Source organism: Scleropages formosus, chromosome 3 (genome assembly GCF_900964775.1).
Source record: "Scleropages formosus chromosome 3, fSclFor1.1, whole genome shotgun sequence".
Taxonomy (NCBI): domain Eukaryota; kingdom Metazoa; phylum Chordata; class Actinopteri; order Osteoglossiformes; family Osteoglossidae; genus Scleropages; species Scleropages formosus.
The window spans coordinates 15,972,625-15,991,549 of NC_041808.1; the positions used below are offsets into that span (position 1 = coordinate 15,972,625).

Below are 18,925 nucleotides of genomic sequence, written 5' to 3' on the forward strand. Positions count from 1 at the left end.
GTAGCCTTTCAGTCCTTCAGTGCTCCATATATATCCCGCATGGACCATTCTAAATAGAAAACAGCTGATATTTGGGAGAAGGTGTGGTGGTACAGTGGATTTGGCTGGGGCTTGCTGTCTAACAGGTCTGGGGTTCAAGGTCTGCTTAGAGTGCCCTGTGATGGACTGGTGTCCCCTCTAGGGTATGTTCCCTCTGCCTTGTGTTGCTAGGTTAGGCTCTGGTTTGCTGTGACCCTGCTTGGGACAAGCAGTTGTATGTAAGTGATATTGGGGAGTAACATTGAAGATAACAGGAAAGGAGATATTAGTTGTTGTTGTGTACTCCAGCAAGTTTTGTTAGTTTCAGTTTATTTGTTTAGGTCCCATATGGGTCCCAGTAATAGGTGGGAAAAAGCAGTAGCAAATTTTGAAAATAAGTTGGTGAAAGCTAAAATGAAGCACAGTCGGAAAGCACGTACTTTGCTTTTGGGTCAGTCTGGGAATTTTTTGTTATGTGAATGATGTGTTCAGTACTGAGACCCATGCCTATCTAGATACAAGGGTCTGGCGCTACTATTAAAATACCCATTCATATTCTCACATCTTTTGTACGCTTTTAAATAATTATGTAAAACTGCAGTTAATACTAGTAATTCAATATATTAATCATGGGGGTGCAGTGGCGCAATGTGTTTGGCCGGGTCCCGCTCTCTGGCGGGTTTGGCATTCGAGTCCTGCTTAGGGTACCCTGCGATGGACTGGCGTCCCATCGTGGGTGTGTCCCCTCCCCCTCCAGCCTTGTGCCCTGTGTTGCTGGGTTAGGCTCCGGCTCACTGCGACCCCACTCGGGACAAGCGGTTTTGACCAGTGTGTATGTATATTAATCTGCTTTATGTATTAATAATATGCTAGAATGAAATACAAAATAAAGAACACAAACATGAATGGTAAACGTAAACTTTAATCAACGTTGATATTAAAAAAAACTACAAGTCAACATATTGAATATTATTATTGAATATATTATTTCTCAATATGTGCCTGAAATTCTGACAAAAACACAAGGGACATCACCCATTACTATTTCCCAAAGGATAACTGAGATTCTTTCATTTGCCCATGTAGCATCTTGGCACGGTTCTTGAGCTCCTCAGCCTTCTGCTCATCTGGCACAATGCCATCACCCAGCTTGTACATTCGGCTGGCATTGGCACAGGCCCACACATGGCCGAGCTCGCAGGCCCTCAGCGAGAATTTGAGGGCCAGTTCCATGTCCTTGCTTACCCCAGAAGTGCCCTGAATGTACATGGCGCTCAAGTTAAAACAGCTGGGAGCGAAGTCCTGCTCACATGCCCTCTCATAGTAACGGCGTGCAGAGTTGAAGTCCGGGCGGTCTTCAAAAGCTCTTCCATCATGCAGAAGCAGGGCAGCATTATGACATGCATTCGCTGAGCTCTTTCCCCTTGAATTGCAGGACTTCAAAAAGCAGGAATAAGCCTTTTTAAGGCACTCAGCCACTCCACCTGTGCAGGATTCAAGGGGACAAACTGAAATTCACATTTAGTTCTGAGGAACAGAAATCCTATCTTGGCTGGATTATTAAGGGAAATGACAAATATCTTTAGAATAGGTAACCCTGGACTGTGCTGGTTTTACAGATTTCTTCAAACTATGAGTGTTTGGTCATTCACACCAAATTTGAATTACTGATCCAATTAAGCTCTTTTTGTTGGGGACAAAAAACATCTCTACCCTTCACCTTTCTCAACTCAGTGGGTAGGTCAAAGTTTTTCCAGCCTCAAACGACAGCAGGTGTGCAAGTAGCTTTTTCCAATCAAGATATTAAGAGCTTAATGAAATCAACAGTCTTCTAGATTTACAAGCTGTTTTTGGAGAACTAGCATCCTTCATATAGCAAAATTTCAGAGCCAAGAAAGGAGTGAAGTGTATATCCAGAGAGCATGATCTGATTTATCTGACACTGTAACTTCACCATGGACACAACACAGGGCAGCTAAACTAGTAAACAATAAATTGCTGCTGCTACAAATTGCCTGCCTGTCCAAGCCAACCTCTTGAGTATGGTTGCTAAACCCCTCCCTATTGATTGTTACTGTACTGTACCTGCTCTAACTTACCCTTGCCGGTCACGTGGTATGCGCCCAATTTGTAGCAGCTCTCGCTGTGGCCGTTCACTTCACAGTTGTGCTTCAGCACCTGCGCCGCCTCCTCGTAGTTTTTCTTAATCCCTTCAAAGTAATCAGCGAGCCGCTGACACCCTGCGCAAACCATAATATCATGAAAAACAACACGTGTTACTTAAACAACACCAACAGAGTGAACAAACCGCACAACTCAAATGACGTGTCTGCCTGCTCACCTTCGGGGTCCTTCTCTCGGTGACACTGGTAGCGATATTCCACCTCCAGGTTATCCAGGAACTGTTTTACTTCCTCCTCGTTTTTAAAGTTGACCATTCCTGCCATTTTTTTTCATTTCTCTGCTCCAAGTTTTAATTTGATAGTGCTCCGATCATGCAAATGAATCAATCTGGCAATGATGACCTTGGCTGAGAAGATTATAGCAAACTCTGTACAGAACTAGACTAGGCACACAGTAAAAACACCAATGCCACGTGACATGAACCAGTCCCGCTGTTTAAACCATAACTCCACAAATGATATACAAAAAAGAAAACTGAGTATTTAGAAATTCTCTAAAACCAAACCACACACTCCTTCTGAAACCTATCGCCGCGTGCCGGGTTTGCTAAGGACACGAGAACTTCCTGTTTCCTGGAGAAGCACTTCCGGTGCTGCAATACCACCAAAGGCCGGTATGAGGAGCTGTTACTCCTTAACAGTTCAGGTTTTGTTGACGTATGTTTGTAGTCGTTCACGTTCACTTACATTCACTTAGCGCTTGTCCTTGTCAGGATTTCTGCGATCTGGACCCTATTGGGGAATCCGGGGCTCAGTTTCAAATTACGTGACCTGCACTGACAGTAAAAATACGACACCTCAACAACCCCCTACTTAATCGATTGCTAACTAATTCATAACGCACACGTCGCGTGCATTGTTCTTCAGCTTCGGCGGGTCACTTTCAGCTTTACCGTCTACGCGTCAAAAAAATAAAGCCAAAAAATAATACCGACACCCTTTTTATTGATGGGGTACATTCTGAAAAAAAGCTGCATATAGCTATCATGTATGTACATTCTTCGTAAGACTATTTGCTGTAAACGTTTGTATTAACTTTGATGTACATTAGAATTAAAACAAGTTTAAGAAGACGTATAGCGGGTTTGGATGGGATGAAGAAGGACGTGGAAACAGCGTTCATGACAAACGATTTATTTAAACACCAGCAAAACAAGGGAATTCATTCCTTCCTCCCTTCCTCCCTTCCTCCCTTCCTCCCTTCCTCCCTTCCTCCCTTCCTCCCTTCCAGACCTGCACTTTACAGCCAATCTTCCCAGGTTCTTCACCAACACACTGGCAGCCACAGTCAACCCACCATTTCCCCCCGAAGTGCCCCCAGTGGTTACAGACATTATTCACAGATTTCCCAGAATGCAACTATTTACACAAAACCAGTAACGCGTGTCGTTACAGTACCTTGATGCTCTCCATAAGGGGATGGAGTGGTGGTGCAGCGGGTTTGGCTGGGTCCTTCTCTCTGGTGGGTGGGGGGTTTGAGTCCCGCTTTGGGTGCCTTGTGACAGACTCATGTCCCGTCCTGGGTGTGTCCCCTCCACCTCCGGCCTTACACCCTGCGTTGCTGGGTTAGGCTCCGGCTCACCGCGACCCTGCTCGGGACAAGCAGTTTCAGTCAGTGCGTTTTCTCCACAAACCTGTGTTCAACAAGGAATGTCAGCAGATTCATCCATTAAACATGTAGAACTGTTGTCACTGAGTTACGCTCACAAAGACCAGGCCAATGGTGCCAAGATAATAGGGTGAGGACATCTGGTGGCACAGTGGGTAGTGCTACTGTTTTCAGCCTAAAGGTTGCAGGTTCAAGTCTCACCTCCTGCTGTAGTACCCTTGAGCAACAGGCTTACCCTAAGTTGCTCTGACCAAAATTGCCCAGCTGTCTAAATGGGTAAAGTTTGGGTTGCACAGCAAGTAGTGCTGCTTTCCCAACACCTAGGTGGTGTGAGAGGATGTGTATTCAATCCCTGCTCAGTCTGTGTGGAGTTTGTATCTTCTCCCTGTGTCTGTGTGGGTTTCTGGTGCTCTGGTTTCCTCCCACAGCCCAAAGACATGCTGTTCAGGTCCCCCCATAGTGTGTGGAAGTGACAGAAAGAGTGTGTTCCACTGATGTATGGAAGAGTGACCCAGTGTAAGTAGGTAGTGTATCTAGTAGTATAAGTCACCTTGGTGAATAAGGTTTGTGGGCTCATAACACTACATAGAGTTAATTGGAAATTCTCTTGGAGAAAAGCATCTGCTAAATACTATATGTAAGTATCTTGACATCTTAAGTCACTTTGGAAAACCACCTAATATCTGCATGTGTAAAGGCAGGTTGCTATTCACTGTGCAACCAATGAACTAGAAAATCAATGGTGAAATAAACACATGAAAATAAGATTAATTTAGAAGAGATGCATTTTAGTTGAATCGGTGTGTCTAAGTGTGATTTTGCTTTGATGGCCTTGAGTCCCGTCCATCGTGTACTGTGTCTCATACCCTATGCTTCCAGGAGAGGCTCTGGACCACCGTAACCCTGTGTTAAGAGGTTTTTGATGATTAATTAATGAATGTGTGCACTGGGAGGTTTAAAATGAATTTATTTAGCTTTAAATATTAATTAGCAATAACTTTATTAATGATTACAGTTTCATGGCTAATTTTTAGTATAGAATATATCACATTTTCTGAAACATTTCAACAGAACATAGTGTTATTAATGCAGAAGTATTTGTATTTGTGAAAATCCTACATTCTTCTTCCCTCTTGATGTTGGTATGTTTAAAGGCTGTACACTCAGAAATAAAGACTCAATTTTTGCATAATCCTTGCACATAATAATGCCTGCATCTATGAGTCACCTGCCAAAGGATTAAATATGAATTTATGGTATCAGCTGGAGATCTGACCTTTTCAGTTGCTCATTTTGAAAATGAAGAGAAAATGACAGATCCTGTTTCCCTGGCTTTTACATTGCCTTTTACTTACATAAATGCAGAAATGCATGAATTATGATATGCTAGGTCTATACATTTAAATAACTGGGTTACAATTAATTAGTCAATTGGGCATGTTGTGGGACATTTTAATTGTTGCACCTGGGATTGAACACATAAAGTGTGTATGTGTATCCACTTCCATTCACAAAATATGAAATCTGTGAAAGCTGAGACATGTCTGCTAAGTTCAGACTGAATATTGTAACTGTTTTTTGCAGTCTGGATGGCATCAACTTCACCCCATCTCTGTGAGCTAAAACACGTATTAATCTCTCTCTTTGAAGGCTCTCTTTGAAGTTCTTAAGATTAATTATTTAAGGAAAATCAGTATTCAAATGAGATGGGGAAGGTGGTGTTTATTTCTCCTTAGAGGTGCAGGATGAACTTGTTTCTTAAATAAAATATCAGGTATTTGCATCTGCGTGGCAGGTAAAACCAAGGTACTCTGAACAATTGTGACCGTCTAGTAAATAACTCATTTACTAGATTCCGAATGGTCTCACTTTTGGGTAGGACTCTGAATGTTTTGCAATGGAAAGTGTATTGGCAGTTATAGAGTCAAAGAATATGCAGTCTTCATTTGCAGTTTATTGCTTTATTAGTACACAGCACCATGCTTTGGAAATTCACAGGCAGCTCCATCTAGGTGTTATTTCTTATCTTCTGATTGTTGATCATTCCCACCAGAAACTGTACATGTGAACTGCTGTCCCTCTTAGGACATAGAGATGAACTTCTGGTGCACCTCATGCCTGGGCAGCACTGCCAAGGAAGAACCCCAGACCTACAGCAGTGGAGGCCGAGCCATGTCCAAAGGATCCTGGCTGCACATTTCCACAGAAAGAAATGTGTGCCAGATGATAGAGTGTACAGTGATGTACGATACAGAATGTACAACAAGTCGGACAGGTTACTGCATTATGCGCAAGGTGGCAATGAGGGTGGTGAAGAACCCAGAAATCACACATCATTCTGTATTTGCTCGCTGTTTCACAGAACGCAATTTGGGTAATGGAAACAGGGCATCATATGAATTCAACAATGAAAAATTGCAATGCATCGTGGTACCAGGAATAAATCCTGCCTTGCCACCGAGAGGCGCCCTAGTGCTGTGCTGCTTTTATCACAAAAGTGCGACGAATGTGCCAAACTCCAGTCTTGAAGAGCTGGAGTCCTGCAGGATTTAGAATCCACCGAAATTAGAGCCCGATTTATGGCTGAGGAACTAATGATTACTTCATTACAGCTATTTGACTGCTGGGTTTTACACAGCAACCAGCTGTGACACACCAGGACACGCCTGGTTAAAGGGAATCCAGGCATGAGGTAGCAATGAGTGGACTTACAGGATCCATTATGTTCTCCTGCTCTAAACAGTATTTGGCTCCAGGGAAAGACATATATTTAAAGTAGCTGAACTGCTCTTGTATACCAAATCATTTTATAAGCTTACAACTAAATCCCCTCTGTGTGCACCCTTTTGGAAAGGGGGTTTGTTTATGTTCCTACACAGATGAAATACAACGAGAAGCCAATGAGCAACATGTTCCTTCAGATACCTTACTACTAATACCTCATAAATCCTGAAAGAATGTATTCATATTCATTTTTTAAATGCTCGAGAAGGAGGAGAAGGCTTCAGCCCTTGACAGTTTGGCGTTGGTGACATGAAAATTCAAAGCAATGGCAGTTTGCAATATGACAAGACCAAATGGTTGTAGGAACATCTCACAGCAATAGACAAATATTTCGAAAGGGTGGGAAGGGATGGGAATCTTGATGTCCGGCCCAGTTTCATAAAACACAATACTATATAAGTACGTTTTTAAGAGTTTTCTCAAATTTTGTGCTCCATTCTGTTTCATGCTATTAGTCTCGATATGGGTATTAATGGACGCAAGGTCATTTGAAGGTCAGTGTTACGGATGGAGAGTTTTTCCGGAAGCAGATTATGTGTCCAACCACATCGTGGCAAATTCTCACCCCGATAACAACACAAGTCTGAATTCCAACAGCGCACAACACATTTGGATGCAAATCTCTTAAAAACGTTAGAATGTGCTTTTGGTTTAGGGAGACTCAATGAGCTGCACACATTTCAAATTTCACTCATGTTTAATGTATTGGACTAACATTCAAACATGATAAAATGCATGAAAACTTGACTCGCAGCCATTATTTGAATAATTTAGTAAAATTTTTTACTGAAGGACTGAATGGTGTTGATGTACCCATGAAAAGTTAAGAATATATATTTTTTAACACACTAAAGTGTGAGTTACAGAAATAATGTTGTTTTCTTGTCCAACAGAGGCTAGATTTTTTTAAAATATTGTTTTCCATGTGTTATGTTATTTTGGTTAAAGTATGTCAATAATATGACGAATACAATAAATTAAACTGATGAATTGTCCAGCATGAATGCACTTAAAAAGTGAGGTATCACAGCCTCAGTGTATAAAGTGCAAATGTCCGTGCGCGTACAAGAGTTTTGGCACAATCTTTCTTTGGCTTACCTTTCAAGCACCCCTCTTCAATCATGGTCACTAATCAAAACCGGTCAAGCCACCATGACAACTGTTCTGTGTAATGACTTCATCGTAATGCAAGCCGAGTTCTGAATTAACGAATGCGCAACTTTAAATGGGTAACAAACAAACGCATCCTAATGTACTGCAGATGTTTCTCACCCCTCTGCAAGCAGATCATCTTTGTGGAACATAGACAGTTCCGCATGCGGTTGGCGCTGCCCGATGCCATGCGGTGTGCAGCCAGTGGGCTGGTATTTAACAGGCACAGAGTGGAAAGGCCACCCGTCTGGCAATATTGTAACGGAGAGTCTGCCTTTAATATTTAACTGACACCCTAGAGGGGGTGACGCACTGGCAGGCCCAGGAAGGGACAGTTTGGGACTCAGCGATGCCACATAAAATACCACGGAATTTTAGCAGAGAGTAGGTCTTGCTCCAACAGATAATTGTGCATCCCTCTGTCAATGCTGAATTAATCAGAGTTTTTAAGCATCTCATTATCTCGCCCCTGGATTAGCATAATTAAGACCAGTCAAGCTGCCCAAAATACCCTGGTAGGATTTGCCTTCGGAGGAAGCCAATGGATTGGGGAGTATGGGGGATGGTAAAGAGATAGATTTGTCCGAATGCTGCACAAGAGCCCAGTAATGAAGGTGAAGGGATGAAGGCTAGCAGGGTGCGGAACGTGGACAGGTGGGACGCTATTGGGAAATTTACAGTGTTTTAGGAGAGCGTTTAACCGGTGGAGAAGCGCAGACTACGGTCTCCGCAGACACGTACATGTGCTCTCAGGTAGCTGCCAGTACACACACAGACCACACCAGAAATGGTCCCGCGAAGGTTTACAAACACAGATTCATAATTATTTTAATCAATATGCACATTCACATACTTAATGGAAACAACGGATTTTTCGACAGCTGCGTAAATCTAATACCATTTCGGTTCTTACTAAAGCGAAATTAACCCACAGGACTTATATAAGCCGGAGGAATATCGTACATTCTCAGGATTATGCAGCTATTTTAATAATAGCACTTTTCTCTCCTACAGCTACATAGAGGAAATTAAAATACAAAAGCGTGTGCCAGCTATGATATCTGTGAACAGGCTAATCAAAATTCCAAGTAGAGCGAACAACCACTTCTTCAATAATTGCAGCATGATTAACAGAAGTACCTCAGTCTTGCGGTTTGTACTGTGTTTGCCTTTTGGCTTCAGTGACCCACCAGGAAAAAAAAAAAAAAAAAGAAAAACATCTGGCACTAACAGCCCCTCCTCACCTGTGGTTTCTGAAAATCTCTACAACTGCAAACGATTGTGGGCATGAGCTTTTTCTTACTTAGGTCATGATTAAGGGATTTCACTGCACGCTTTGAATGACAACCCTCACCTGACAAAGAGTGAAATGAGACTATGAGTTTGTAGGCTGTAATGATATGATGCAAGAAAAAGCAACTTATTAGGTTCAGAAACAATGTGTGGGTGCAATTATTTTTTTATTCTCCAGGGGTTCCATGGGTTTATATGTGTCATCTGTAATTTTACAGTCTCTGATGCAGCAGGAGACACAGTAAATTCACAAACACCTACAAGAGACACTCAGCAGGAAGCGGCTGGGCATCTGGCTGTTTTGTCGTACTTAGTCTACCTCATTTACATCTAAAATCTGTCTTAATTTCTTCAGCGGTTGCCTTTGTCCAACGTGACTTGGAGGTTAAAGAGATGAAGATATGATGAAATTAAATGTCAGTTAATACAAACAAGCTGAAAAAAATACAGTAAACATGGTGAAGACTCGCAGCCAGATTGAGAGGATCCAGATGACGTGGTTGCCCTTGGGAGTTACACAAGGTATGTCCCTTTGGGAGGAGAAGCCAGGGCAGACCCAGGGCACAACAGTGAGATTATATCTGTTAACTGGCCTGGGAACACCTGGGGATCCCCCAAAAGGAGCTGGAGACCGTTGCTGGGAACAGGGAGGTTTGGGCCTTCTTTCTCAGTCAATATACATATATCATTAATCTCACAGGATTCCCAGTCTAAACTTCACTCATGTGACCACTGAGAATAAAACAATAAAGCACAAGTTCAAGACGCATTTTCCCTCCTTTCTATTTCAGCTGAGAGTTATTATTTGTATGCTTAACATCTCCCAAATCGTCAAGCTCCCCATCTTGACACATAGAGTGAACACAGCAATCCTTGTATCCATAATCTCAAAGTTTTTGGCTTTAGGTGAGGATGGGGATGAAGACTGAGTGGTAAACGGAGATTTATCCGAAAACTCAGCTCCTGCTTTACCACCACAGATTAGTACAGTGCCTGGAAAACTGCTGACGCTGCACCAATCCTGTTATCTTCTTTCATCACTCATGAACAAAACCCCAAGATACTTGAACTCCTCATCTAGGGGCAGTTGTTTCTTACCCACCTGGAGGGAGCTACCCACTCTTTTCCACAAGAGGACCATGAGCTTGGACTTGGAGGCACTGATTCTCATAGCAGCTGCTTCACCGCTTAAGTGAACACTGAAAATCACAGTCTGCCAAAGCAAATAGGAAAATATCATTCACAATTATGTCAAGATTCACATCAAGATTCCAGATATAGTCTCCCCAAATGAAGACCCTCTGAACCTCAGCGGTGCCTTGACACCTTGTCCATGAAAATCACAAACAAGAGTAGGGACAACAGCCTTGGCCGAACAAACTCAAGAAAATGGACACAGGTCATACTGCACTCATACAAATATTGGATAACGTGCCTCAGCTGTTCCAGTAGTACTGCAGGACATCTCATGGCACATGCCAAGGGACACCACCATATGCCTTTGTCAAGTCTGCAAGACACATAGAGAGTGGATGAGTTTATTCCAATGACCCCTTCCACAACCATGACAAAATCCACATTGCTTCTCCTGAACATCTACTATCAGATGGAATCTCTTTTCTAATTCCCCAGTACATTTATTACTTTAGCTGATGCATTTTTCCAAAGTAATTTACAATTTTAAGCTACTTACAATTATTTTATCTATTTACACAGCTGGCTAATTTCACTGGCACAGTTAGGGTAAGTACCATGTTCAAGGATACTACAGCTGGCGATGAGACTCAAACATGCAAATTTTGAGTCCAAGGCAGCAGCTCTAAGCACTACACTACCAGCTGCCCCATGGTACAAACTTTACCAGTCAGGATGAGGAGTCTGAACCCTCTGCAGTTGGAACACACCCTTTGGAACCACTGTCTCAGTTTGCTTATTTGTAACAACCACTATAGTGGCTTCAGGAATACCGCTGGAGTCTAATCCACCAGAGGTGTCAAATATTGCCTCTTGGCAGGACAGCGTGTTCACCATGCTGAGGAGTTTCCTCAAAGTGTTTCTTCCACTTCCTCAACAGTTTCTCCAAGAGTAGTCAGGACTTCCTGGCCCTTGCTTAGCAAAGCCTGAGCAGAGTCATGAATTCCCCTCTTTAATTACTGAATGGCTTGCCAGAACAACTTTCAAGCTGTCCAACAGTCTTACTCCGTGGCCTCTTCAAACTATTCCTAAACCCAAGCATTCACCTGAGTAGCTGTCTTTGCTGTAGCCTTTTTGGCTTATTGGTATCTCTCAGCTAAATCAGGAGATCAGGCCTGAAACCATTGCCTGGAAAACCTCCTTTTTCAGTTTAACAGCTTACCTCACCACTGGTGTCCGCCAGTGAGTTCTGCATTTCTGTGGGAGGAACCAACTACCAACTCCCCTTAGATCACAGCTTTTAGCCACTGCATCCACAGCCAAAATCTTTAACATATCCCATTTAGACTCTATGTCCCCAACCTCGCTTGGGACAAGGGAGAAATTTTCTCTAAAATGGAAATGAAATGAATCTCTCACCAAGCTGTCCACCAGTCCTATATTACATTAATCAAAGGAAGCTCAGTGAAAATTAATTTTCATACATGCTTTATACCAAGCAAGTCTTTGAATGTGTTGAACAATTAAGCACAATGGAGAATGACTAAAGTCATTCCTAAAACATACTGTAGGGATACCTTTTTTGTTATATTTATATATTTAGCAGACACTTTTCTCCAAAGCAACTTCCAATGAACTCTATGTAGTGTTATCAGCCCACACACCTTATTTACCAAGGTGACTTACACTGCCAGATACACTACTTACACTGGGTCACTCATCCATACAGCAGTAGAACACACTCTTTCTGTCACTCATACACTATGAGTGATTTAGAGTCACCAATTTACCTGAACAGCATGTCTTTGGACTGGGGGAGAAAACCCCCACAGCCATAGGGTGAATATACAAAATCCACACAGACTGAGCAGGACTCAAACCCACATCCTCTTGCACTACCCAGCTACTATGAGACAGCAGCACTGCACACTGTGCCACCATGCCACCCAGATCTATCTGGTTTCAGTGCATTTAATTTTACTTCACTGAAGGTGATAGCATTCTAGAGCTGATCCCAGCAACCATAGGGCAGAAGGTAGTGGAGAGCAGTAAATCAGAGGGCGCTCACACACACAGACTTACTCACAGAGTGACACAGTAAGGCCAGTTTGGAGTTTACTCCTCTCTTGCTACTGCTGAGCTCCCTGTGTCTGTCAGTGTAGATGCTATCGACACCCCTTGTTAACAGTTACCCCTATCACTTGCTCTCAGAAAGTATTTCCTTCATACCTTCCTCCTGCTGCTACCACCTTCACAACATCTATCTACAAAATCAGTCTTTTCTTTGTCAATCTGTCACCCAACAGCTGGTCCAAATTCTAGTTCAATCCGGACTGGATGACCGCAGCATCCTGCTGAGTGACCTACTCACCACATGACTACTGTACATACACACGCGCACACACACGCTGTCTGAAGCCGCTTGTCCCAAGCAGGGTCGCGGCAAGTCGGAGCCTAACCCAGCAACACAGGGCACAAGGCTGGAGGGGGAGGGGACACACCCAAGACAGGATGCCAGTCCACCCCAAGGCACTCCAAGCAGGACTAGAAAGCCAGACCTGCCACACAGTGGGACCCAGCCAAACCTGCTGCACCACCGCACCTCCAGTGACTACTGGGGTGCTTTCAAAAAACATTACTGCTAGTCTGTTGTGTCCACCCCTCACCATACACATAACAATCCTTAGGTTTGTACCCTACACTTTGTACAGCTCAGGTTAAATTCAAGAATCTTCTACATGTGTTCAGCTCCTACCCACCTTCAGATTCCCCCACTTTCCCATCCAATTGTTTGGACACCCAATGCATTCCTCCATGCACCCTTCATTCCTGTAAATTTACTTTTATTTATTTAGCAGATGCTTTTCTCCGAAGCAGTGTACGAGTATTGTTAATTAGTAATTAACTGACACCTTTGTCCAAGGTGATTTACCATGATAGACACACTACACTAAACTTGCCACAGACTTTTACCCATTTATGCAGTACAGCAATGTAACACATACACACACTCACATGCAATTTTGACTCCCCATTTTCACTTGAAACACTTACATGTCTTTGGAATGTGGGTGGAAACTAGAGCACCAAGAGGAAACCCATGCAAACACAGGGAACTTAAAATCCCCATATAGACTGAGTTGGATTCAAACCCATATCCCAATGCACAGCCCAGGTGCTGTGAGGCGCTAGTGCTACTCACTTTGCTACCAAAACAACTTAACACCTTATTATTGCACTACTCTATAGCCCTGAAGCCTGCCTAAGTTCTGTCTTCTGTCTCAGACCTAAGAGATAGAACAAGTCATCAGTGGACACCAGAACGAGCCCATTACTGATGCTCAGGCAAGAAGTCATGATCTGCATCTCTAAGCTTCACCTATGGGATACTAACCTAACATTTTGGGCTAGTCTGCATTTTTTTTTAATTGATGTGCTTATTGTTTATGAATAATAAATTAGTTTGTTTCATTCTTAGTTTATTTATTATTGCAATAGGTATTGACATATTGCACAATTGCATTATTCCATTATTCCAAACTGCATTATTATTATTATTATTATTATTATTATTATTATTACACATAATACATGGTATTACTAATGGTATTGTTGGCACCTGTGGCTGATGTGGTGATTGGGGAAGGAAATTAATCCGCTTGGTCTTGAGTCATGGAGATGTATGATGGCAGCGCTGGACTTTTTTCTCTGTGGCTTCACGGTGAAGTCGGTTCGACTGGGTTCTTGTGTACCGTCGTTGTGATATATGCATGGGGTATAACACCTTGTTCTGCGTATGTTGAATGTCATAATACATGATACGTTTCTGTTGGGAAGTTTTTCCTCATTGTTTAATGTTTTGGAATCAGATACAGTGGTGTTCAGTTAGAAAGATGATCTTGTCATGTGAGTGGTGGTAAGGGTGCATTTGTATTATAATTTATTCTTACATTAAGTCACTAACTATTCGTAACTCCTATTTCCTGGAAAAGATCCAGCCTCTAATGTTATCACTAGATAGCGTTACACCCACACATCTGTAAAAACCAGCCTACTATTATGCATACATTTAGAGGAAAAAGCTTTTGTTCTGACTCTCACTTCAAAATGCTTAAGAGCCCAGCAGTAAACACAACACAGTGGTCGATGGTTTTTACAGGTGATGTGGTTGTGAAAGCCAGTGAGCACTCTTATAGTTGACTGTTCTTTTCTTTTTATTATGGTTTTTATTTTTCGCCAAAAAGTAAAGTAGCATCTGATAACCCTGCAGTTAAGAACATGGACTTGTAACCTGAAGGTTGCTGGGTCAAGTTCCAGTAGGGGCTCTTCTGTACGACCCTTGAGCAAGGTGCTTAACCTCTCTTGCTTCTGCTAAAATGTTGAGTAGTGCAGTATAAATACAAGGGAATTATGTACAGATTTATATAAAAGCATTGGCTGAGCAAACAAAAAAGTACTAGAATTGAAGGCGCTCTGCTTGGAGTACAAAATGCATGTGCTTATGAGTAAGGTCGTAAGTGCAATTGGGGCAGTTAGTATGACATGCTGTACTTACACATTCAGGAAGGGTTATGGAACATTTCTCATTTCGGTAAATATGCTGTCCACACAGGATTCTAGTGTTCATCGGCTACACAGCCCTGAGGCTGATGAAGCTTCTGAATAAAAAGAACCTCTTCAGTAAGAGCATCTCCCAGATGGAAGCGGGCAGAGTACAGAGAGATGGTAGGAGGGGTTCTGAGAGAGAAAAGTGGGTCAGGGGGTCTATGATTCGCCTGCAGCTTTTTCATCTGCTGATTCAGGGGTCCCAGCGAGGGAGGGGGCATCGGGGTGGGAGTGGTTGTGGGCAACGGCGAAAAGCTGCAGAGGAAGGACGAACACCAGGCCTCCAGCTCTCAGCGAGGAATCTGGAGTGAGACCAAAGTGCTGCTTTTCAAAAGGGTCTATTTCAGAGTGGTGGGGGCTGCACCGGAGGGCTCAGAGCGAGGATCGTCCCTCTTCCAGCCGAGGAAAAGGATGCTCGATGATGTGAACATCAGCCCGTGGAAGACAAGTCAAACATCACAGCCATGGCATCATTTTCCAGCTGAAATACAGCTTGCTGTCCTTCCTTTCATGTGTTTTTTATTTTTTTTGTCCCTTTGCATACCACATTTAACACATGGAGTACTGGAATAACAGCACATCAATGCATGAGTACAACTGCATGAATGCATGAAATTGGCACGGTCTGCATCATCTGCATATTTTAACATACCATGGAAAAATCATTTTTTCTGTTTCAAGACCATTTCGCTTTAGTCTAGGATGTATACATTTACAAGCTTCCATAGACTGCGCTTCTACCACCAACATAAATGAAGAGAAAAGGCAAAAAAAACAATTATCATTTGTGTGACAAATTAATTATTTAAGGACAACCTGATTTGTTTTAATATTGCACTGCGGGGAACCTGTCACCTTTTTCACTGGGGAAATAAAGGACATCACTTAATCGTCAGAGTGGAAAACCAGGTTTTGGAAAATTAGAATACTGGGAATATTAGAACCCAGCCTGCACTCCATCACATATGCAACAGAAAGTGAAGAGGAACACAGAAAATATAATGCCATATCTCATCGGGAATTCTGAAGGCTGGTTGAATTATGAACATTTTAGGATAAAATAAAACAGGGAATAGTGCTGATGCTCTCCACATCAGAATGCGTGAACTGATGAACCAACGTGAACAATCATTTCACACAGCAGAACACAGAGTAGGCTCCTTTGGTACAGAGTCATACAGAATGTGTTTGAATCATTAACATGCAGACCTCGCACAGAAAATGGTCTGCTTTCTAGCTGGAACCCATGTGTGTATTTACTCTGGTAGACAACTGAAACTGTTCCTAGTCCAAGTACTAAGGTCATGTAATTGTAGTGTCTGGGTGTGTTTGTGTGCATTTCTGAGCGTGGGTAGCTGGTAGCATCGTGGCACCTGCCTTTGGACCTAAACGTTGCAGGTTTGAATCCCCCCTCCAACTATAGTACCCTTGAGCTAGAGTACCCTAAACTGTTCCAGTTAAAATTACCCAGCTGCATAAATGGGCAAATAGTTGTTAATGCTGTAAGTTGCTTTTGGAGGAAAGCATCCGCTAAATGTAAACGTGTTTGTGTCGCTGGTCTGTTTGTTTGGCAGTTGGTATGTGTACTCCTTCAGCAAGATTAAAGGAGGATCTCGTTTTTCTATGAGCCTCTCAACAATGAACTGCTAGCGCTACTGCAAAATTAATATCCCTTCTAAAGTTGCCCCCCCCACCCTGCATATTAATAGCCGGTAGCCCTTGTGTGTACGTGTGTGAGTGTGCGCCTGCGTGAGCACGTCAGCTGATAGAGGGTCATCTGGCCTTTTCCACATCATGCACAGACAACGACGATCGTCACAGGCCCCGGCGAGGAGGCCATCGTGCTTATTTAATTATTTCCCATGCTCCCCGGGGCCCTGCCCAGTTTTGATGAAACATAAAACTGTCAACAGCGATTGTGTTTCCTCTGAGTTGGCTGTACATACAAGGCCTGGCATCCCAACATCAGGCACAAAAGTCTAGAGTTCAGAAGCCTCCCTCCCCCCGACAACCCCCCCCGCTGTAGAGACCCCACATGTGCCTCCTACTGGCCAGCTTGCACAGGGTACCACCTATCCTCTGCCCCTCTAAATGCAAATACACTTTTTCCTCAATGGAGGGGAGAAGGTAGGCTTCTTAAAGAATGCTGCAATGAGTAACTACCGTATTTCAGTGTGTGTTGCTGGGGTGTGTTTAGCGCAGTGTGCTTTGGGTTTGGAGGTGCGGATGGAAAAACCTCAGTTGCTACATCAGCAACAGACAGCAAACACCACCTCGGTCCAATAGCCTTTATTGATGGAGCACCACATCCGTACTGCCCGCCCCACAAACTGCACCAAACAAAGATTCATAGTTTAAAAAAAAACTTTACTGGATTTCATACAGTATCAGTTGTAATAGATATGCACTTAATATAAGTTACTGCAGTTTCAGTGTCACGCTCAGAGTTTAAAAAAGTGCAAAGTGTCCATCTGCTGTTGTCGTTTGATCTTCTTTACCGATGAGTGAAGTCTTGCGCACACTCAACGTTACAGGACAGTTAGAAGACATTGCAGGAGGAAAATGGAGTGGTGATCAAGCTATGGAAGTGCCCCACACATTTTACACTTTGGGGTGTCGGAAGAATCTGACCCTTGAGTGACCGAGATCAGGGGACCCGTCATTCTGGCATCTTCCTCATGATGTAAAGGCAGCTGTCGCCACAATTTACAGCATATAAATCCTCTTTGAGTCGTGTATGGAAAGCCTAGCTCTGCGCTTCACGGGCAGCTATCCTATGTGGAAATAGTTCTGATGCCAACAATCTCAATGGGATCTCATATCATGTTCCAGTCTCACCTGTGAAAAGCACATGTTTTGTTCTAGATCCAAAGTTAAACCGGACCTGACTTGGATGGAGAACTAAATACTGCTGTTTCCGTGGCTACGAGTCGCAAGGATGTCATTTTATGGAGAAGACATGTTTAGAACACCATTACCGGAAAAAGTAAGCCTTTAGAAGTTCCTACAACTGTGTCCTTGAATTATTGCTTTAAGTTCTCTGTGGTTAACCTTTGTTGTAGGATATTCCTTAAGAAAAAGCGACAGGGGAGTGATGGCTCCTGCCTAGTACATGACCCAAGCAATCTGCCAAACCTCTCAGTCTCACAATGCATCATGGAAACCCATTATAGAGTCTCAGCATCTGTAGTGCTGAGCGGCTAATCTGACGGAGAAAACCAAATTCCAGCTTAGCAGGGAGAGAAGATAAATGCTGGAATACACAATGAATGAATTTGTGCAGTAGCCGTAGCCCCCATCTTCTTGCCTTTTGCCATCCGTACTGGTTCCCTTCGCACACAACAGTCGGCACACATTGACAACGATATGCAGAAAACCCCATACCGTTCAAGCCTCTCAAAGAGTGTTCATGTTGTCCAAAACTACACTTCAGATTTCACTGTGTGGACACAAACTTGGAGCAAATTTTGGATCATGGCCACATTTTCAAAATCCTCTTGTTTATTTATATTTTCTTTACATTTCACAGCAAAACGTATACGGGGGTACGTGCGTAAGGGCTCTTGTGGGAGTACTGTGACATTGGGTACTGCGAGGGGCGATGATGTTTAAGGGCTTATGAGGGCAGACACTTGTGGGCATTCATCATTGCCCCCGCTGGCCCATGCTTCCTGTGCTAAGCAGCTATCATCTGCTCCAGTCCCTGACCTCCCACCCCCACCTGCCTCCTCAGCTTGAAGTAGGCCGAGGGCTGAGAAACAGCGACCGCAGAGCTACCCCTCCTTCACCACTCTCTCACCCTGGTCTGCTTCATAAGTCCAACCGGCCGTATGAGCGTATCCGACTTTTGACAGATTCACGGATCCAGCGCCATTGTTCGATCCCTCCACTTCTTGTTCCCCGCATATACCGTTCAGGACAGTCGCCGCAAGAGAAGCACATGTTCCGAAAAGCTTTTGACCGTACATACCTTTTACATGCCCCGTCATAAAACATAAAGATTGATTACAAATGATCTTTCGGAAATAGTCACCTGCAGACCATTCAGAGTGCAGGCCATTAAAGGACTGAGAAACAAGCTAAAAATTAAGATCGGACAGGCAAACATACAACAAGTATGCGTGTATACTGAGGAACCATGCAGAGA

At 43.3% G+C, this 18,925-nt stretch overlaps 1 protein-coding gene across 1 annotated transcript; it reads right to left on the bottom strand.

Moving 5' to 3' along the window:
• Positions 1 to 1,002: 1,002 nt before the first annotated feature.
• Positions 1,003 to 2,556, bottom strand: coa7 (cytochrome c oxidase assembly factor 7). The gene is made up of 3 exons (XM_018753366.1): positions 2,360 to 2,556; positions 2,118 to 2,258; positions 1,003 to 1,502 (listed from the first exon to the last, which is right to left on the bottom strand). The coding sequence occupies exons 1-3, from the start codon at positions 2,463 to 2,465 to the stop codon at positions 1,060 to 1,062; spliced, it is 690 nt and encodes a 229-aa protein (XP_018608882.1). The 5' UTR covers positions 2,466 to 2,556; the 3' UTR covers positions 1,003 to 1,059.
• Positions 2,557 to 18,925: the final 16,369 nt, after the last annotated feature.

Excerpts from the sequence above, each read along its gene's own strand:
- coa7 (XM_018753366.1), bottom strand. The coding sequence starts at position 2,465 with ATGGCAGGAATGGTCAACTTTAAAAACGAGGAGGAAGTAAAACAGTTC. Across the intron at positions 2,259-2,359 it reads CCGAGAGAAGGACCCCGAAG|GGTGTCAGCGGCTCGCTGAT; the intron begins GTGAGCAGGCAG and ends TGGTTTGCGCAG. Across the intron at positions 1,503-2,117 it reads ATACCACGTGACCGGCAAGG|GTGGAGTGGCTGAGTGCCTT; the intron begins GTAAGTTAGAGC and ends AATCCTGCACAG.